The sequence below is a fragment of the Esox lucius genome, chromosome 19 (genome assembly GCF_011004845.1).
Source record: "Esox lucius isolate fEsoLuc1 chromosome 19, fEsoLuc1.pri, whole genome shotgun sequence".
NCBI lineage: Eukaryota > Metazoa > Chordata > Actinopteri > Esociformes > Esocidae > Esox > Esox lucius.
This window is the reverse complement of record NC_047587.1, coordinates 7,681,937-7,704,428: the sequence shown is the minus strand read 5'-3', so window position 1 is coordinate 7,704,428 and position 22,492 is coordinate 7,681,937. Positions and strand designations below refer to the sequence as shown.

General features: G+C 37.4%; 1 protein-coding gene across 20 annotated transcripts; it reads left to right on the top strand.

Moving 5' to 3' along the window:
* Positions 1 to 479: 479 nt before the first annotated feature.
* pax6a (paired box 6a) lies at positions 480 to 18,851 on the top strand. Of its 20 annotated transcripts, none has more exons than XM_020056590.2 (16): positions 480 to 653; positions 4,495 to 4,693; positions 4,825 to 4,972; positions 7,442 to 7,519; positions 7,767 to 7,820; positions 8,606 to 8,629; positions 11,030 to 11,160; positions 11,496 to 11,537; positions 11,627 to 11,857; positions 12,171 to 12,336; positions 16,039 to 16,197; positions 16,492 to 16,574; positions 16,690 to 16,846; positions 17,108 to 17,220; positions 17,563 to 17,713; positions 18,029 to 18,851. In XM_020056590.2, exons 5-16 carry the CDS (start codon positions 7,808 to 7,810, stop codon positions 18,112 to 18,114), a joined length of 1,356 nt encoding a protein of 451 aa, XP_019912149.1. In that variant the 5' UTR covers positions 480 to 653; positions 4,495 to 4,693; positions 4,825 to 4,972; positions 7,442 to 7,519; positions 7,767 to 7,807; the 3' UTR covers positions 18,115 to 18,851. The 20 variants fall into 20 exon arrangements, with proteins under 20 accessions (XP_019912149.1, XP_034144361.1, XP_034144358.1 ...); XM_034288470.1 differs by having other exon boundaries at positions 8,600 to 8,629; XM_034288467.1 differs by lacking the exon at positions 7,442 to 7,519 and having other exon boundaries at positions 8,600 to 8,629.
* The last annotated feature ends 3,641 nt before the right edge of the window (positions 18,852 to 22,492 follow it).

Sequence of the window (22,492 nt, the reverse complement as noted above, 5' to 3'; positions counted from 1 at the left end):
GTCTATTGCATATTCATTATGTTGTTACATGGTCTGCATATCCTGTCACACGCAATATACAACGTTATTGAATGTGTTGATGTTTTCTTAACGTATCATCTAGTTAAGTGAGCGACATTATATCAAAGAGCTCAATATTAGGCTATAAAGACCTATAAAGTCTATTTATTTTACTTCTCATATAGGCTGTAAAGGGATTTTATTAGCTAAGTCTATACGTCAGAAAATATGACTGTCTGACACTGAACACAATAGCCAACAAAGATAAACTGATAAAGCGATTAAAGAGGAGGTACGCTCATCAATATTTTCTGATTGATTGACAGACAGTGGACTGGCTGGCACGCATGGCATTAACATAAGGGCAATCCAAGTGGGCATCTCTCGCGACTTCCTAGTTAGCGGAGTGATAAGTGGTGTCTAAAGTGACGTGTAGAATCACCGCGGCCAATCACTGCCAAGTTTTGGATCATAATAGGGTAAAGTTGGTGGTAGACGCAACCGGGACATTTTGTAGTCTTATCGACGTGGAAACAGACTTGTGATTCAATACATGAAAATACTGGAGTCTAAACATCACATTTTATCCTTCCATCTGGTTTATGATCAACACGGACTGGAGACAAGTGACGTGGATCTTTACTTTTCCCCAGGTATGACTTTATACTTACATCTTACTCTGGCAACCAACACTTACGCTTTACTTGGGTTTCCGTGTGTAGCTTGGATTAATTACTCCTAATATTATTCAGTGAAGCCGTTTACAAACATCTTTCCTTGTTTGTAATTGTTCCCACTGAGCTTCGAAGAAAAATGTTTACTGAACCAGAGGTAAACATTCACGTGATAGTAGAGCATATAGAATGTTGTCCACAAAATGTATTTTTAGAAAAGGCTACATGACTCTTAATGAACGTCAGCTTGGATTGAATGCAACTGGTTTTACGTAAGCTTGGATAGTCAAATGCCTGATTATAGAAATAATGACAATCTGTAACCATTTTTAGTGTGTTTCTTGTGCCTGTTATTAGGTTGTAGATTTGCATTAGCATTTGGCTAGTTGTAGGCCCTTGTAAATTAGTATTAAACATTTTGATTTTGACAACAAGGCGGTAGTTTTTGCATGGCAACTTAGGCTACATTAATACAAAAGAGCTCTTTCCACAGCTTACTAATTACTAGTATTAATCGAGGAGAATATTAGTCCAACTGTCTAGACAAGCAAGATATGGATCTAAATAACGTCATCACAATTTATAAATAGGCCTATAAGTAGTCCTTGAATATGTATCTATGTATGTATAATGTATTTATAGCCTATTCCCTCTTCCCTTAGGACAATATTGATAGGCTATATTCTACAACATTTATTGATATAGCAGTAGGTAAGTTCGGTGGACTAGATCTTCCACGAAACACAAATACACGCAAATGAAACAGTTTCTACCCCACCTGTCAGGTGGATGGATAATATTGGCGAAGGAGAACTGCTAACAGGGATGTAAACAAAAACGTGATGTGAACAAAATGTGAGACAGCAAAGCTTTTTGTAAACATTGAACATTTCTGAGATATTGTATTTCAGCTCGTAGAATATGGGACGGACTGATTATACATGTCGATATTTTGGTTCAGTATATCTGCAGTTAAGGATTTGTGTTCATCCATAACCCAGCTGTTGAGCTTAATAATAAAGCTTAACTATACATTACCTAAAACCGATCAGCTGCCTAAAATGCAGTTCTACCACTATAGAATCTCACCGTTATCCTCTGAGGAAAATGCCAATGTTTAGGCCGTGTTTTTTTTTGTTTTTAGTTCAAAAGTTTCACCTAATGATATTATTACATATACAACTTTTAAAACAGTAATTTTCAAACATAATGATATTGTCAGTGTTAAGAATGTACCTTCCTCTGACCCAAAACTCTGTTTAATCCAATACAATTATTTACTTTAATCCAATGTAAGAGAAGCATTTTTCTTTTTCTTTAAAACTGTGTCGAAGAACATGTTGTCTTCACATAGACAATTGTTGGTTGCTGCATTCTGGAGATAAGGAATCTTTGACATAAGTTGAAAAGTGGATAAAATGCCCTTTAATGTTTTACAAATCAGTGGTTAGTGTTATTCCCAACAGTTGATGTTTTTATACTCTCTCTCTCTCTCTCTCTCTCTCTCTCTCTCTCACTCTCTCTCTCTCTCTCTCTCTCTCTGTTTCCAAATATGACGTCAGTGTATATTCACTGCCTCCTCCCCTTATGAATTTTTTTTGTTCAAAACTTTTTAGGGGGTGCTCAAAGACCACTTTGCCTAAGGGAAAAAGAGCGACAAGATTACAGTATTTTCCCATGGCTTTACAGAGTACTTTCTGCTAATCCAAAATGCGCTAATTGATGGTCTTGAACATAGCAGTTGCTACTCGTTAATGTAGCCTGATTTGTTCCAATGAAAATATTTAAATGTATTACAATGTTTATTTATTTATTTTTTACACTTGTTGATTTTAACAAGTTTAATCTGCAGTCAAGTAACAAGATAACTCAACCACAAGAAAACAACAGGGCGGATTACGTCTATCCAGAGAATGCAATTATCCACTGGTGCTATTGTTTAGCATTGTAACAACAGGTTGATCTGGGATCTTCTAATTGAATGGAGTGAAGAGGAAGGAATTGGGGTTTGTACATTACAAGATAAACGTTTTGGACATCACACTTCATGGTTCTTCGGTGGTTTTATAACTATATGAAATAGTATAGAGTATATAGTATAAAGACTATAGAGTAGGCCTTCAAACAATGTTTTTTTCTGCAAGTGTTGACATAGCTTTGTTTTGCATATGTGCATGCCAAAAAACGGACCTATGCTTAGAACGTTTTTCTTTAATTTTTTTGATAGAAGAATTGGCCTATATTCATATTAGACCAATCTTATATTATTTAAACCAATCTTATACATTAACAAATCGTATTAAAAAATTCTAAGAAAGTAAAAATTTTCTATGACAACTCGTTTTAATGTGCCACCTTTGGAATGAAAAAGAACATGTTTTTTTTAGAATTAAAAACTATTTTCCTGATACTTAGACACATATACATATATTCAATCGTGCTTTATAGAAATATGACACCGTGTTCTGTGGAAGAAAACAGCTCAACTGTTTGTTATGTTGATAGCATAACTTTCATAACACTTACAGTGAGTCTCAAACTGAAGCAACAACAATAATCCTTGCGCATCACGGGAATTTGCAGCATTTTAGGAGTGGAATGGATGTTATCTGAAAATATTAGAAGTGGCAGAGCTTCACCACGGGACTCGAGATAACAGTGCATGACGGTCCCGGCAGCTCATTATCCCGCTCCTATTCAGCCTCCCATTCATTGCGATGCAAAGTCTTTGGCAGTGTCGTTTGTCTCCTCATTGTACTTTAGTTGGGAATGCAATGGTTGTCAGGGCTCTTATTCAGTTTCCAGATAGTTTATTGATGAGCTCTGACTTTTAGCACTTTTCACATGTCAAAGGAAGTCAAGTGTATGCACCCACGACTCCATGTTATGCTCTGCGCGTTCCGACACTTTTATCACACATATTTTTGTTTACCCCACAATGCCTAAGCCCCCCTTGTTTTTTTATTCCCCGACCCGGAATTTGTTCCATTTGAACAAATGATTGCAACACCCATAGTCGAGACTGGTGCTCCAAGTGTAACCACAAATGCAGTCATGGAGGGGTTGCCTTTGGAGTGTACTGAGGTGTGGTTTAATGCACAGCCATTCAATGTGGTTCGGGTGTGTGGACATGACTGCAAAGACCTTTGCTTGTGTTTATGTCCAATGTGTCTATCCTGTAGAAGCCATAGTGGTGAGCATTTGACATGTTAAACGTAATTAAAGATAATCAGTATGGGTATTATATTATCTTAGTCTATATGTGGTGTTTGTAATTTAGGGGTAAACGACCACATCTACCCGCGCAGCGTCAACATCGACACGTGCTGAAAGTTTGTGACGGCTTTTACGTCTGCACTCCGGACTTTAGGCTTCTGCATAACGATTACATGAAACGCGAATGTGTTTAATAGCTTAAGCTATATCCTAATAATTTACTAAAATACTAAAGTTAACTTAATTTTCCAATCCAGCATTCACATTTCTTTTATTATTAAGACATTAATATAAACTCTCTCTTTATGATGGATTAAGCAGTATTTCTAAATTTCTTGATGAATTATCAGTAGTAAACTATCAAAATTGAAAGTGGACTGCAAACAGTTAAATTGGTTTGAGGACGACTGCACCATGTGCTCACTGACCCCAACAGTTTACCTCCATTTGTAACTTCAGGTTCATGGTCATTGTAGAATAGGGTAACTGCCACTGTTTCACGATTGTGGAGCCCTTTGAGTTGCACTTCTCGTCCACCGTCCAGAAGTTAGAATTCAGTCCCATTTAAGTGTGAACATTTTCAGTTTGTGTCTGTCTATTTTAGAGGTAGACGTGAATTTGGATGTGGAGAGGGGGCTATGCCCAGTTTCCCGCTCAGTAATGCGAGTGCAGGAGGAAGTGTTTCGCTGGAAGACGATGACAGAGGTCAGGCACTGCTAATGGGCCACTGAAGAGGAGTGGAGGCGAGGCACAGACCAGGAACTCATACATTAATACACTAGTACCGTCACCAATCAGCATAGGTGCGCTGTGCTACACACTCTCTCTCTTTCTTTCTCGCTCTCTCTCTTTCTCGCCCACTCACGAGCGCACATTTTCAGTCTCGCGCAGTCCTGACATCCCATTTTATTGTCAATCTCTGCTTCCTTCGCAGGGATTTTCATCTCTATTCAAGATCATTGGAAAATATATACAAGGCAAACTCTTCGAAGGGGCTGTCCGGCACAGTGGCTTCGTCTCTTATGAGCACAGAATTATCAACAAGGGTTTTGGCTACAGTGTACACAGGATGCCTCAAAAAGGTAAGCTCCGATTTCTTGGCACATTGTACCTACATTTCAGACAGCACGCATTATTCACTCAGCCATGCGTGGCCAATAGCACACATATAGTTCAGAGTTAAATATAAAATTAAATTAGGCTTACCGTTGAAATTAGAATTAGACTACAAGTTCAAATTAACAAATAACACGTTTAGTTCACATTTAGATAAAATCCGACTCCAAAGTTTTTTAGTGCTGGATATGTTGAGTTTTGACAAAGTAACTTCGGTGACATATGCATGCTAGTGTAAGTATATTTTGAACATTTCGATTCGCCTCTTTATGCATTCATACTGTACTATAATCTTTTATTCGCTCGGTGCTTGCAGTTTTATGCTTATTTATGATAGGAAAGAGTAAAAAGTCAAGTTAGGCCAAGACAGTGATCTGTCCTGAGAATGCGGACGCAATGATCCGATGAGGAGGGATGTCAAGTTGAATCATATACAGTCAAACTCACATGGGCGGATTCACAAAGAATGATATGCACTATGAACTTTTTCCTAAATTTGGAAAAAAAATCTTAATCTTCAGCATACGTTTTCCTGTAGGCCTATTAAATAAAACATAACCTACCTACTGAACACATTTGAGAAAACTAGTTTGTGTATTTGCGAGATCTGGATATATAGTCTTTGTGAAAACAGTTCTGAAATCAACTCAACAACAGTCTACAAGTATTACGCTATATATATATATATATAATTTTTAGAATAAGTGCATATATAGATTTTACCTGCTAGAAAAAACAATTCAGAAAAAGATATACAGAAAAAGCAATACTTTAAAACCCTTGATTATCTTTTTAAGTTTATTTAGATTATTTCTAACAATATGCATTATGCCTTTGACATTTCCAGTTCATCCTGACATTTTAATATGTTATAGCTAGGCCTTTAGTGACATAATGTTAAATGTTAGTGTCCCTGTATGAAAGTTGCACATACATTTTATATATATATACATATATCTCAGTTCGAAGATGCAATGTTCATTAAAATGTCTGTAGTTGTGGATTGAAAGTGACAAAGTACAGATTAATTCCTATTCTTGCCTGACTAAATTAAAATTATTAAATTATGTCTTAGACATAAGATATTAGCAATACTGTCTTCTTACCACACAGAAAATAATAGAGAATAATATTTCTGATACTAGGAAACTGCTTCCGGGTTAGGTTTATGCTTAAAAATATTTAATATCAATAATTCAAGGATACTGATTAATTCCTCTTTCTAGACATGCGTTCAATAAAATATCGGAACTCTGTACTTTTGCTTTCCCAATTCTATTATTCAATTAGAAAATTATTAGCATGAGAAAAATGTGCATAGACAGCTTTGAGGCCAATTATAAACATCTATAATCAGTGAACCAATAGAGCATGTAATTGTTCTAAATTTAATTTTGTTTATTCATCATGAGTAATAATGATGAGGTAGTTGAAATTACAGTTTCTTTAAAATAGTCCATACATAACACGTGCTGCCCAGCTTGTCTGGATGCTTGGCTGTACCGGGGATTGGATGGTGCACACTGTACAGACACAGTCCATCGCCTGTTTAAAAAGAAGATAAAAAGGGAGAAAATCAAAGCTTGGACTATTTCCTCAGTGGCCTCCTTTTCGGCAAATGTTTTCAATGGGCTCTTTATGGCAATTGTCTTTTTCCAATTGAGCTCCCCACTGAGCTGGTGTATCTCTTTTTACAACCCGCAACGACACACCAGTAACGACACGCCGGTCACACAATTACCGCCCGATATTTATAGCTAGAAATTACGTTTATATTTTTCATATCGAGGCAAACAAAAAAACAGAGGGATACGGGCACCGGGTCACGGTGTGTTGCAGGCTACAGTGGCGGTGTGAGTCGGGTATGTGCTGGGCATGGGTGCAGTGGGAGGGAGTTTCTCCCTTCAGCGCTTTGTATTCCTGAGAGTTGTTGGTACGTTTAGTTCGAGGCTGTGTAGCTAGTTAGGGAGCCTGAGTTATACTCCCTGAGTTCTGGTGTAGAAGCAGAAAGGACGCCATTGTTAAAATTCGGCAGTCTTTGTTGGAGAGCCTTCACCCCCTCCGGATTTCACTTTCCAGAGCAACCAAGCGAAGTAGACAGCGTGTGTCTCTACTAGAGGACTACCTCTAAAGATATCTTACACGTATATTACTGAAGAATATAAATGTATGAAAAGGACTGACATTTTCTTGGCCACTTCAATAACAGTAATATTTTGTCTGCGCGAAGAGCCACGGAAAAGTTTGCACCTATTAATATGCTAATTTATTCTACTCACAAAACTCCAATAGGCCTACCGATAAGCGGATATTCAAGATTTCAAAAATTATTGCAATGCTATTTATCACATGAAATTAATAGAAAAAAACGTAGTCTGACCTAATAAAAAGGTAAAGATAAGGTGTACTAATAAAATGTTTTGCTTTGTCCATAGGGAGAATATATTAACTAGTGAGAAGCAGATGAAAGAGTCTTTAATTTGTTTTAAGCGGGCAGTCTACACTGTTTCCAGGCAAGTTTAAACACTGAATATATATATATATATATTCAAAAATATATAGAGCAACAGACTATTTTATGCCTCCATTTTATGAAATATGAATTAATAATAATCTAATGCATACTGATCATTTATGAGTAAAAGTGCTCATAGTTGTCTAATTCCACCACGTCAATTTCTGCATCCTGAATAACATAATATTATTAGCTGCATGCCATGCCAATACTGATTATTGCTGTTCCTTCCCCATGATTATTAGAATACTATAACCGGGCCACGTGGGAATCTGGCGTCGCATCCATGATGCAAAACAGTAAGTGATGTTTTTTTTTTTCTCTTGGTAACTGCGTAAATTGAAATGGAAAAAGTGTTGTGGCACATTTAATTTATGCAATAGATGTTGGTTTGCATGTTTGCGTAGAACAAGGCCAATAGTTTACATTTATTGCATTTGAATTGCTTTAAGTTAATTGTCCTATTTTGATTAAATAATGCATTTTTATGAGGGTGGACTTTGACTGATGTGGTTCTAGGAAAGAAGGAAGAAAGCATTTTGTGTTACTGATGTTTGATAAAGAGTTCCTCAACAACTAAAATATAGACACATATCTGCACATACACTCTACTATCGGAGAATAGACTAGAAGGAAGTTCAGGCTCTAAATGGTTTTAATTCATGGCCATGGCATACAACTTTCAAGGCAGTTCTTTTGACACACATATATAATAATTAGAGACCTCAAACTGAAAGGAAGCCAAGGAAAGATGAGTAAAAGGTTATTACTGATATGACAAAATAAACTTTCAGTATGTCAATCCGTATTATCTATTATTTATACATTAAGGGACATTGCATGCCTCTATGAGTATATGTGCATTTTTTGAAGATGTTTTCCTTTTATATAACAACAGTGTGGGGGTAAAATGTTATTCTTTCATGAGACTTTCACAGTCTATTTTATTTATGCATTGAGCCTATAAAGGTTGAAGCATTATTTACGTTTTTAAGATGTTATTTAGTAATCATAATTGAACATTTTGTGTCGTTGGCAGAGTGACAATAAAATACATATATTTTCTTTCTTAATGCTGGACAAGAGGTGTATGACATCTGTAACGAAGGTGTGTGGAATGGCTTACTCTCATTCTCTTAAAGTGAACGACACGTTTGTAATGCAGTGTGCTTTCATATTTACGTCATATTGCCTTGGCTTAGCCTTGTACTTCATGTATATTTTCATATCAGGCCTAATTTTAGCAAGTCATATACGTAAGATCAGAGGGAAGATGTGACGCCTACTCTTGAAAGACCTCCAACCAAACAAAGCATTTGAATCTAGGTCAGCATAAGTAGGCCATATGAAATAATTGAGCGGTGATGTGAAATCCCATATTCCCTCACTCATTTGAAAAGAAAACTAAGGCTTTTAAATAATATAAATGTAGAGAGAGATTTGCTAGAGATTTGCGAGAACATTTTCCTAGCACATTCTAAATGTATAATTAGGCCCGGATTTACATTGGGTATGTTCAAATTGGTTTAATCGCGGCAGAAACATTACTCTTTTATTAAAACTGTATAGCTTATGCGTTCATTCCTCTTTTTTATACATATGATGGCAATGGACTGTTGCAGATTTATAGTGGGGTCATTTCTTTATCTAAACAATGAGCAGATATGATTCGAATCAGGCCTTCAGTTTTGTCTAAAGGTCGCGGCAGGCTCAGCACTAATAACTCCTTGGTGTATAAAGGAACTGAACGTCCAAATTGACGCCATATGTTTTCTTATTAATTGACTTGCAAAATAATACAAGGCGCATATTCATTGCCACCGGGCGAGATCGACACCACTCACCATGGGGAATTATATAATAATTAAGACTTAACCTTTCGAGTGAAAGTTAGATTTTATATTCTTATTATCTCTGTGTAGAAGCGATCATGTGGATTTATGAGCACTAGACCTATAGGCCTACGACAGACGCGTTCAAAGCCAATAAACCTTCAATATGCTTTTCCCTGCTGACCTATCAAATGCTCAAACACAATTGATTTGATCTAATCCTGGAATTAACCTAAAAAAAAAAACGACAAAGCGATGGATTTTCTCTTACATCATTCTACTCCTAAGCATAAATATTTAAACCTGATTTTGTCTAGAACGTGTGACTTGACCCTATGGCTGTAGACAACAAATTCACAGTTTTACTTATTTAACTGTAATGCGGCGTTATGATGTTAAGCTGTTGTTTAATTATTATTCGAAAATACAGTTACAGAGCCTATACAACACCCGGGAACGTGGAAACATCTCCAGCAGACTCATAATAACAGTGTAAATATAGACTGTGTTGGTTTGTCGCTTAAAAAAAAGAATGTCACTTTTGATTAAGAGCGACGCGCGATCCCATCCTCGTGCCCGCGCACAGCCCCTGGCTACCATAAAATGAAGCTTCCCTTGAAGGGTAAATGAGTAGAGTGCAATTTAGCCTGAGTGATATCCAAATGCAGACAGAAAGGGTCGTTTTATCATGCTACTATTTGTCGTGACGATGCGATTTTCAAAAGCAGAGCGGTGTCATAAAGTGACATGCCTGCCACAAGTGCTCCAACTGATCTTTTCAATTAGCCTTCCATGCATGATCCAGGGCGACTTCCGCCTATTTCCAGAAATTAAGCTCAAACTTGACGTGCAGCTAGCTTTATTTTAAAGACAAATGTCAGCCAGGCTCATCATATTTCCCCCTCTTCTATATTTGGAGCTTATTTATTGCTAAGGAGCTTGTGCTCTTGGAGTCAATTTAACGGGAGGCTTCGAAGGGAAGAGAGCGGAGAACTAGAGCAAGAGTAGGCGACTACTGGGAGGCACCTTTTCCATTTCACTTCAGGTTTGGTCTGGTTTTCTGGGCTATCTAGGCTGCATATTGTTAATTATCTAGCAATTACTTGTTTACAATGGCGTTTATACTTGTTTTGGCTGGTATAATATGAAGATGATATATTGGTATTAGTTTAAAATGTGTTTTTAAGGTCTTGCCACTATACTGCAATTATGTCTTTATAATGCTGTGCGCAAATAGCATTACGCTGTTTGAGCTGGTTAAAGCTTTGCGAAGATGCGCAAATCTCTGCTTATTGGGCTGGAGATGTTTTGGTCGTGCCCATACCACACCGTTGACGCTCAATCGATGTTCTGCATGTGTGATTAGAACAAGATTGTATGAGATAATGATATTGCGAGCATATCCGGAAAGCATTTCAAACATAAGACAGATGAACAATGGCAATAATTGCAGACTATATATGCTAATTCAAGCGTGATTTTCCCCATGTTGGTGCTGAACGTTCATTTTTGTTTAGACTAGTCCCCTGTTCTGCTTGACAACTTTTATTTTTGCCTAGTTAACCACTAAACGCTTGCATCGGAGAAATGATGTAGTGAAGAGGCTGCTTAAAAAAAAATCACAACTCTTGATTAGTGGCTTAGCTAAAAAGAGTGCAACTCCTGTCTCTGCCCAGGTCACAGCGGAGTGAATCAGCTTGGCGGAGTGTTCGTCAACGGCAGACCCCTGCCCGACTCCACCAGACAGAAAATAGTCGAACTTGCTCACAGTGGCGCGCGGCCGTGCGATATATCCAGGATTCTGCAGGTGATAACACTGCATTTCTCTCTCTCTGTGAACTGTTTTATTGTAAAATTTGTAATGTGTGTTTTTGTTTATTATGGAAATGATTCTAAGTGCAGGACCAGTTATTGTCAGTGTATTTTCAGTTGCAGTTCTGATTTTGGTTTGTGAATATAGAATGTTTCCCACGAATCTATTTCATTGCAGCAATGGATTGGGATTTGTGGTGACGCCAGGGTGTGTTAAAACACAACTTGGAAACACAACCTTCCAAAGTAGATGTTTTGATCGACTATTATGCATTTGAACTAAGTTCAAGTTAAATTACCACCATTCAAGGTATATTTCTTGTGTTATAGACCCATGGTGATGCAAAAGTCCAAGTGCTGGACAATGAAAACGTAAGCTTAACAATGTTTGTAGTATACACATATATTTCACATTAGTCTTAAATAATGTATGTGATTTGTGTCTATTGTTTTCTATTTAGGTTTCAAACGGCTGTGTGAGTAAGATTCTGGGCAGATACTATGAAACTGGCTCCATCAGACCAAGGGCGATCGGGGGTAGCAAACCAAGAGTAGCAACTCCCGAGGTGGTCGGAAAAATTGCCCAATACAAGAGGGAGTGCCCTTCAATCTTCGCGTGGGAAATTCGTGACAGGCTGCTATCAGAAGGGGTCTGCACAAACGACAATATACCCAGTGTAAGTTCATTGAGTGTAAGTTACTACTCATATCATTTTATACGCTTCAAAAATGCATTATGTTAAATTACCCTGAACGGCTGATCTCCATATTGGTTATGATTGTGCGCCTGTTTAAGAACAATTACATATTGTGATTAAGGAAATACATTGACAATTTAATTGATATTTTGTTTATCCTAAAATCCGATAACGAGCTTCTTATCCAAATTCATATTGTGAATGGGAGGTTATACATGCAATTATGAGATCATTTGCAAGCCAATGTACCGTCACAACAAGGGAAGCACGTTTAATTAATGTGAAGTATTTTGGGTTTGTCTTTCAGGTGTCATCGATAAACAGAGTACTGCGCAACCTGGCTAGCGAAAAGCAACAGATGGGCGCAGATGGCATGTATGAGAAGTTGAGAATGCTGAACGGTCAGACTGGGACGTGGGGGACACGGCCGGGCTGGTACCCCGGAACATCAGTGCCAGGACAGCCCAACCCAGGTAGGAGAATTAGTAGACTTGATGAGTGAGGATACCATTATTATTAACGATAATTATTAGGCTAATATTATTATCAATACATAATTATAATTATTATCATAAAAATGAACCAACTACTAAAATAAACAATAAAATAATTTCCTTTAAGTATATAAACACACACATATATAAACACACACACACCCACACAAATCAACTAATTACTTACGTGCAAATTCTTGCAATTTTTTCCCCATGTTTTATTTGGTTTTAATTATTTACCTGTGTTGTCTGTACAATTTATATATATATATATATATATATGTATGTATATATATATATATATATATATATATATATATATATATATATATATATATATATATATATATATATATATATATACACACACAGCGCCCATTAACCCACACATATACGGCCTGCATGATTGATGCATTCCTAGGCCTATCTGAGTCCGTCTTTGCGTCCACATTTTGCATGCTTCTTTACCCCCACCCAACCCGAGAACAATCTGAAGCAGTGAGCGGGATATCTGTACAAAGGATGTTTCTGTCACACGCAAGAATTTGTTATGGGAACAGTTCTGTCGCTATGTAATTGCTCATTAGAGAACGTTTTGTTTCTCATTAAGGCGACATGAATAAGCGTCTAGTTTGAGGAGACAGCTGTAGAAATGTTCCACGGGACACCCCTGGACACGATATGGCACAACTTGCCAATTAGACACGTCCGTTTTCAGAGAACTAAACAATAAAGGATGAACACTAAAAAGATACAAATACCTGTTTTTTCCCTCCTTTTTTCTCATCCTCTTATCTTTTTTTGTTGTTGGCAACTGCAATTTTCTCGCCTGAGCCCAAATATTCTCCACTATAATAATAATTGCTTTCCAAATTGAAGTCATTGGTTTAGGAGCTCTTGGTTAAATAAGCTCACCCCAAAAATTCAAATAATGTGGATGGGGGACCCAAGTGAAGGGACCCAAGTGAAGTCCGTAAAACAATATTGAACCATTTTTATTATTATGTTAATTTAAATAGCAATATATTATAATAGTAAGGCGTATTAATTACAGCATACATAATCGTTTCACAATGTTAGAACATAGAAATAATATGACAATAATAGCAATTAGTTGTTGTTAGTGCTGGTGTTCTTTACAATGCTGTCTATGTAGAATGTGACCAGAATGTGTGTGTAAACACTAAAACGATGCTATAGCAACATCGTATGATCCTATGTCCTGCCATAAGTGTGTATACTTGCGTGGAGTGGATTGCAGGGGCATTAAGAATCCATTAGGCTACTCCAGAACCATAAGGCAGGGTGAGGTCTCAGAGGGGAACAAATATGGTCTCAATCTGATAAACGTCACGCAACAGTGAATAAAATAGTGGATTCATCGGAGTGACAGGCCCAAAAAGCGACATCTCTTTCATAAGGAGAGGGTGAAAGCTCTCTATGGCGATTTCGTGTTTTTAGGGATCAACGTGACAGTTTTTCTTATCTTTCTTTCCCTTTATATGCGTCTAAAGCTGTCTATAGGGTTTTAGGCACTGTCTCTTTCAGGAGGTCCCAGAATGTTTTTAGTTTCTATTGCTGAAAGATGCCGCGGTTTGCACTCTATCTTTTGGCTTGTTTTACGCCTCACTGATTGCGACACGTGATACTAAGGAATGGGTTTATTTCCCAGCGTCTTTTATTAATGAAAACAAATCCCACATCTAGTAACTGTTGTCTGGCTGAGGGATAATGGGACGCACATTCACTTCTTTTTGACGGATTAGCTCCAAAACTGTAGCGCATACGCTTTCTTTTTGGACACAAGAGGGACATTTAAATGGGGATAACTTAATTGACGCGTATGTTTACAATAAGACACCTCCTTCTGAATAATGCATATGGGTCGCTCTTGAATTACGGTGTGATTTGGGCATGGCTGTCGAGTAAAAATCTACGAACACGATAGCTTAATGACTTGAAATAGGATAATTTTTTACTATTATAATAACATTATGCCAATAGCAAGCTCAGTAACAATGAGACATTTCTGAAATGGAGGCCACGAATGCGTGCGAACTTTTAAAATAACTACTGATACCACTAATATGTTCGTGTACATTCAAATTTAGAAACCAAATTGTCAGTGGAATCGTCAAAGGTGCAGCTCATATATAAGGATCTTTGTGATTTGTGTAAGTTGGGAACACTAATGACATAAAATAAAGGGGGACATAGCTACCAGAATAATAAAATATTTCAATAGCTTATTTGTTTTTATTCATCAATACCTTAGATATTCTCGTTTACTGCTTTGCGTTCAGTGAGATGGATGGATAGGCCTATATCTTAAATCCCAACAAGACTGATTGCTTGCCCTCAGGAGATCCAATGCATTAAACTATGTTTTGCAGTATAAATAATTTTTTGTTTTTATTCAAAACTAATATGTGTCATTCTTCATGTTTACTATTCTCTTTTTACAGCGTATTTAAAACGGTTCCAAAGTCCAGTAACATCCTTTACCTCTACTGTTCAAGAATGACTCTTTTGGTTTTGAAACACCACATCCATCAGAATGGCATCTGTATAATGTCAAAGTAGACAGAAAAATTGATCCAAAATATGATAATGGGTCACAGTTGAATCTGATCAGTTAGATCCATATGGCTGTACAAATATGGCGAGATTTTAAACGTTTCAACATACCGATGACCTACCTGTGCATGCAGAGAAAACACAGGCTCGGCACACTCAAACTTCAACCAGATGTATCTCGGCCTGCATAATTAGGCTATATCATCTGCTGCATTCAGTATGACTCATGTAACGGAGCACAGGGAAACCCAATAAACTGTCCAAATGACCAAAGCCTCCCAACCCAGTTGGTTTATAAATCCTCTTTATGTAACACACAGGGCAGTGTAGAGAGACCTCTCATTCAATATGTGCTGGGTGTTTCTCCTGCGTAGCCTAAAGAAGGCACATAACCTAACTGGCATTGAACAGGGCAACGTAAGAGACAGTGATTAATGATAGTAGTGGATAAAGGTTAACATACTGAGCTGAAAAGTCTGTTGACTGGAATCCTCCAACTACAATGAGGGGCACTGCGTGTCTCGAAACAATCCCTTTGTTGCCTCCTTCAGTTGTGTTCTACCTAAAACGTTGGCCAACTCCTCTGCAGAACGGGAATGTTATAGTTTTCCTGATGTGTGGTAATGTGTGGTCATGAAAAAAGGCTAATATTGAACTTATTTAAATATGCATAAATGCCCTTGTGGCAACCGATAATTTAAAGTGAAATGTTAGATGTAAAAGCATTTTATGAGATCTGAATAGGTTCTAGCACATTTTATTTCATCACACCAGGTATTTTTACATGGCCATAAAAGACCTAAGACTGAAAGAGTGTTTTTTCACAACAAATATGAGCCTAGTTTTTCCTCTAAAACGAATTATCTTGCCTTAATAATATCTGGTCAAAGTAACAAATGGAGCTGTGAAACCAAGCCAATATCAGTTGCAGTGAACTCAGCATGTCTCAACATTTTATTCTAAGAATGTTTTTACTCACATGTTGGTACAAATAAATGCCAGAAAAATAATATAACTGCGCTAACAACATCATTTATCTGGTCAGCTTGTGCAAGACAAAAGAGTGACGGTGTGTCTCGATTTGATTCGTTCCTCCTTTCTTAGACGGCTGTCCACAGTCCGACGGCGGAGGTGAGAACACCAATTCAATAAGTTCTAATGGAGAAGACTCGGATGAGACCCAAATGAGGCTTCAGCTGAAACGGAAATTGCAACGGAACCGCACGTCATTCACCCAAGAGCAGATAGAAGCACTTGAGAAAGGTACCTGATACAGCCACTGTCATATTACGCACCAACTCATGGACCAAAGGATCTCATTGTGGAGCTGCTGATACTAAATGAGTCTACTTCAAGTAATGCATCAAGGCAGACTCATATTTAGGCCTATTCATTTTGAATATCACTTACAGATTACTGTTTTCAGTGGCATACCAATGCATAATTGTTTCACCTCAGATTAAAACTATATTGGCATGAATGCTTTTATTGGTCCGTTTGATGTACAGCACATTTAATTGTGCCCAATCCACTTCTAACAAAGGTTTTATCTTTCAGAGTTTGAAAGAACTCACTATCCAGATGTTTTCGCAAGAGAAAGACTTGCAGCAAAAATTGACCTTCCGGAGGCCAGAATACAGGTACCTTCAACTTTCTGGGTTTTACCTGGAATTTGTGGCTACTATAACCACATTCACTGACCCGTGACAGAAGACCCGTCCGAGTCTGACCTTGGAAACGTCATTGTGGTTTCAGGTGTGGTTTTCAAACAGAAGGGCAAAGTGGAGAAGAGAGGAGAAACTACGCAATCAAAGACGGCAAGCCAGCAACTCCTCCAGTCACATCCCAATCAGCAGCAGCTTCAGCACCAGTGTCTACCAGCCCATCCCACAACCCACAACACCAGGTTGGAGTCAGTGATCTTTATCCTTTACCTAACCTCCCATCACATCATGTGCATTCCACCGCTGTTTACGGCCTCTTGCAGGATCTACTGCATGTGCTTTTAGTACCGTAGCCCTACCAGCATGTAAAGAGAGGAAAACCTTTGTGAAAATAATTGATAGACATATAGTGCCAACCAATCAATTCTGTATTCCGGCATATGAATCTGGCAAACGGACATCAGGTGCAGAGTGGTCTCTAACACCCGCTTGTGTGCTCTTCATTGCAGTATCGTTCTCGTCAGGGTCTATGCTGGGAAGACCTGACACAGCCCTCACCAACACATACAGTGCCCTGCCACCTATGCCAAGCTTCACCATGGCCAACAACCTGCCTATGCAAGTAAGTACATCACATCACTGTCCTGATTGTAACAAGGCAGTATTTGGCATGTGTTTTTGTTCTTCTAATTACTTAGCATAGCTCAGCGAGTTAATTGCCATAATGTCCACGTCGCAAAGTAAACCTACACAAAGTGTGCACGCCATCTGTATGACGCGCCAGTGTTCATAATTGGCGGTGTTGTATAAATAAATACAGTGTTCAATTTCAAAACATCCCTTGCATTGCCATGCTTGGCGTAGTCCGTGCCGCTCGTAGCAGCCAGGGCCATAGATATGAGACGCTGCTTTGGTGACAAAGAGCCAGGTGTATCTGACTGCTCCGTGTTCTCCCAACCCCCAGGCCCCTGTGCCCAGCCAGACCTCCTCCTACTCCTGCATGCTGCCCACCAGTCCCTCGGTCAACGGGCGGAGCTATGACACATACACCCCTCCTCATATGCAGGCCCATATGAACAGCCAATCAATGGGTGGCTCAGGAGGCGCTTCAACAGGTGAGCAGATAACAGTGTAGCGAAAAAAAGGCATTACAAATATCTATTTGCAAACATCATCAGATACTGTGACAGATTATATATAGACATTCACATACTGTGACAGATAATATATAGATATTCACATGTAAAAAATCTACATTTGGAAGCATTGTATTGCAATATATCGTACTTCATGAATACTGTGCATAGTATTTATCCTATATGTGCATGAAAGCATACAGGCGATGCATGATTTCAGTGAATAACAGACACCAGAAGTTACTGACTGAATGGAGCCTGAACTGATCCTTTGCTCTGATTTTGTTGTGTCAGGTCTCATCTCTCCTGGAGTATCTGTTCCTGTCCAAGTCCCAGGCAGTGAATCAGACATGTCCCAATACTGGCCCAGGCTGCAGTAAAGACAGAGCTAACGGCAAGGTGTGATTCTAAGGATATTGTCTCGAAAAAAAGAGTCTGTCCAGCAGTATTTTATTACAGACATGAGAAAGTAGACTCTAAAGGAGACCCTTTTGTACTGGGATAGTGCCATTCTCTATCATTCTTTGGACGCAAAGACTCGAAGAAGAAAAAAAGAGAAAGGACTTCTGTAAAGTGCCCAGTGTAAAATCCTGAATGGAAAAAAAAAAAAACTATCTCTGTTTTCAGTTTCCAACTTCTGTCATTTTTGGTGTATTTGTATGAGGCCAGTTGTAAGTCATGACGAAAAAAGAACAACATGGATGGGCTGTGAAACTGACATGGTCGTAATTTCTGCTCAAAGGAAGAATTTTCTACCATAAGTTGTTTTTATCAACGTATATCAAGAAACTCTCCCAGTCTGTGTACAGAATGTGGACGTTGGTGAAACAGCCAAACAGTGGTGAAGTTTATCGTTCCAAGGCAGAGCTGGAGTAGCAGGTGCCAGCTGGGTTAGAGAAGCCTGTTTCTCTGTTCTGTCCTTTTCCAAATCTTGCTGGCAGAAACACTGTAAGTGGGAAGCATTAACCGCTGAAATGGAGGTAAAAAAATCTTTTGGTAGCTAAAACGGTAGATTGTGTCTTCGATATAATTCAGTTTGTTATGTCGAAATGTAAGTATGTGTCTTCCCTAGCAGTCTCCCAGAACAATTTCTATAATAAAGTTAATTTCATTTATATTTCTCGGGAATATTTTATGTATGTTTATTACACGGTTTCCTTTAATTTTTCATTCAATCAGATGCACATTTTTGTTACAGTTGTATTTAAGTGTTTTCTTTCATTTTGGTGCTACATAAATCTCTCTCACTGCAACGATGCATCTTAACACAAGATCTACCAGAATCTTTACATATCCCAATTAACTATTGCTGATTGTACAACCAGACCAAAGCCTCTGTACATAATTGATTACACCAACATAATTTCTTTTGTACTTTTCTTTTGCCAATATTTTTTTAAAGATGTTAGACCTTTTCCATAGGTCCAGAGGTGTGAATGTTACCTTATCAGTAAGTCTTTAACTTATAACTTATAACATGTCCTTATAGTGGGTGGTCATGACCTCATCAAATTCAATTGATTAAATGGAGAGTATATTCAGTCTTGAAACATTTTCATATCCTTTTATTTAAACATTCTAAATGTATTTTGTCAAAATATAAAAGTAATTTTGTACATTATGACAGTGTCTAAGGAGAGGTTTATGCTACTAGTTCTAGCAAAACAAATCATAATGATAAAAGTAATTTATCTGTTATTAAAACATACAGAATCTACATCATTGTGTAAAAAACAAGTTATCAAGCAATCATCATAAATCCGTAACACATTACCTTACTCGCACTGCGAGAAAGTATCTGGTCAATTTAATTTTTTTTGACAAGGCATGTAATCATGTCTTCAACCATACCTTAATACAGATAAAGGGAACCTTTGTGAACAAATAACACAACATTTTGATTTGTATTTATTCTACAAAGTTATTCAACTCCCAGCACCTCCTGTGTGAAAAAGTAATTGGTCATGTAAATGTTGTAACTGGTTGTGAAGCATGAGTTCTGCTCTGTAGCAGAGAAATCTAAAGAAGAATGTCAGGCCAACCGTCCATGAGTTGAATTTGAAGCGTACTGTAGCTGGGTCATTCAGCAAGATCATGATTAAAAACTACCAAATCCAGAGTAACACGTAACATTTTGGAAAGGCCTGTTCAATGTCCGTGTCTAAACCCAATTAAGATGTCATGACAGGACTCGAAACAAGCCATGCATGCTCGAAAATACAGAAATAAAACTGAGTGAAAGTATTTCTGTATGGAAGAGAGGGACAACATTTGAACATAGCTATGTTAGAGACTGATCAACAACCACAGGAAGTGTTAGGTTGCAGTCCATGTCGCTGTGACAACCATGAAAGAAATGATCAAATGTCTGTTTTTCTTCTTCGCTTAGGTTCTTTTAATCTGATAGCAGGTTTTGGTGACATTTCTGTCAATATTCAGTGTACATTGAATAGGAAATCTGAAGGGAGGCAAAAAGATTCACACAGAACTGAATGGTTCTTTTCTTCACAACTACTGGCTGTAGATCTCGCTGTGATCAGGTCTTTATCCAAGTCTTAACAATGCATCTAAAAACCTGATTAAACAAAGAACAAAAACAACTGCACTTTTTTCAGTTCTTCATGAAGAAAGTTCGATCCAAAATATAATTTCTTTAGAAAAATTGTGAACCTCTACATTAATCAGCTCAAAATAAACTATAGTAGTCAACATTTTAGTATTTGGTTGAATATTTTTGAACAAATCAGTAGCATTTTTCTTTTTCTTTGGGAGTTGTGTTTTGCTGAAAAGTGTCTTAATTTTAAATGATGACACGTACATTTATGTTTCTGAACACTTATAAATGAATAATGTTAATGCCATGATTAAGACCAATCATGAATGGATTGTAAAAAAATATGTCATTAAGGTAAAATGCCTATAACAAAATATGCTGATCTCGTAGGCGTTATGATATTATTTCTTCACTTGATGTTACCATTGTATGCAAAGAATATGGGACCAAAGACTAAACCTTTGACCAAAAAGGAATTAAATATTGGCTCAAATTTTGCTGAATAAATATATATTTTATGGTATTTGTTTAAACAGGTTTACTTTGTCTAATATTAGGATAAAGATAAATATTTGAGGATTAGAAGAGTTGGGTTAGGAACCAAAAGATTGCTAGATTTTTCCCCAAAGCTGACAACCTAAACACAAATCTGTCATTCTGCTCTTGGCAAGGCAGTTAACAATAATAGCTCTTCGTGACTAATGTGGTACCCCCATGAACCTCATGTATCTTATTTGGGTGGTTGGGTTAGAAGGTAAATCTACATTTTAGTTAAACCTTGTGTGAAAATTATGACAAAAATAATGTAATCCTTTAATCCTTTTATTACGTTTGAGTTCAAATGTATGCAGAAATATAGGCTTTTCAAAAGGGTTCAAAACATTTCGCTCATCACTTCCCTTTCACTGAGGAATCTGTTCAGAAGGTAGCCATTAGAGTTTAAATTAAAATATTGCAAATTTAAATAACCCTTGGATAAATACAGAGGAATACAGAGGAATGCAAAATCAAACAACCAGGGTTTGACACATACTCATGACTGTCCTGATTTTCCCCAACGTTTGGGTTGTTCAGTCTGAAAAAGCAATAGGTAGTCAATGATACAGAATATAAGTAAGAAATCCCAAACACTGGAAGAATTAAACAATGTAGAGAAAGAAAGCCCAAGCCTTTGTTGTATAGAGCTATACAGAAGCATTTATTAAGATAATGAAGCACCCACGCCTTCAGACATACAGTATGTTACAGTATAAATGCAATTACATTACCGGACATAGTCCTCATATAATGCACATCTTAACAAAAACATTTACTCCAGCCATGATTTGTGCAAATTTAATATCTTTCAGAATATATAATTATATATTTTGTTTCTATTTTTAACTATGAATAAGGTTTTCCCTTTAATTCCAAGTGTTACATTTTGGCTGTGAAGGGTATTTTTGTGTAAATACTATTTCAAACAATTACGAGGATTCTCTTTAGCGCAAACCTTATGTCTAGCAATATTTCTAGACAATTGACGAATTTTGCTGCAGTCAAAAATCCACACCAGCATGCCAGGAGACTGAATTTTTCATACGTGGACTTCATACAGGCACTAAATTGCGTGAGTGCAAAGTTAATATATGAAGTTGTTTTAAGATTACTTTTGCATAGATAATTTTGTATTTTGATACAGAGCTGTAAGACCTATGTAGCTTTCCCAGAAAGAAAATCAACATTTATTTGATATGATAAGAAAGATCCTTTAGTGTTATTGTGCATAAGAGCAGATTCTACAAATGTTACTGTTTCCCATAAAATGTGGAGAAAAAAAAAGTTTTTACAATTATTTACCACATTGCCTATTTTTTTGTATCAGAAAAAAGTATCCATTGATTCATCAGCGTACTATGTTTTCCCTTACCAATGTAGATAAGCTTGTGGATTTCCTAGAGCAAAACCTAAACTGTCCCATTGTTCTAGAGACACTAATAAATGAAAAAGATTTTCCACTCATTCCTTAGCTTAGCTTCCGGTTGATAGCATGGCTTGTGGGCATCTTACAGCAAAACTATCCACACAACTATCCAAACTATAACACATCCACGAGTTCCATACACTCTCCTGATTCTAATGGAGTTCCTTATGAGTTTGTAGTTCCAAACATTTGGTCATGGCGATTTTCTATGTGACAAGTCACTGATGACTCCAGTCGAATT

What these genes read in the sequence shown, in the direction of transcription:
- pax6a (XM_034288460.1), top strand. Translation starts at nt 603, where the DNA reads ATGATCAACACGGACTGGAGACAAGTGACGTGGATCTTTACTTTTCCC. An exon ending in ACACAGGATGCCTCAAAAAG is followed by an intron (nt 4,973 to 7,766) that starts GTAAGCTCCGAT and finishes CATGATTATTAG; the next exon opens with AATACTATAACCGGGCCACG. An exon ending in CTCAGGAGGCGCTTCAACAG is followed by an intron (nt 17,714 to 18,028) that starts GTGAGCAGATAA and finishes TTGTTGTGTCAG; the next exon opens with GTCTCATCTCTCCTGGAGTA.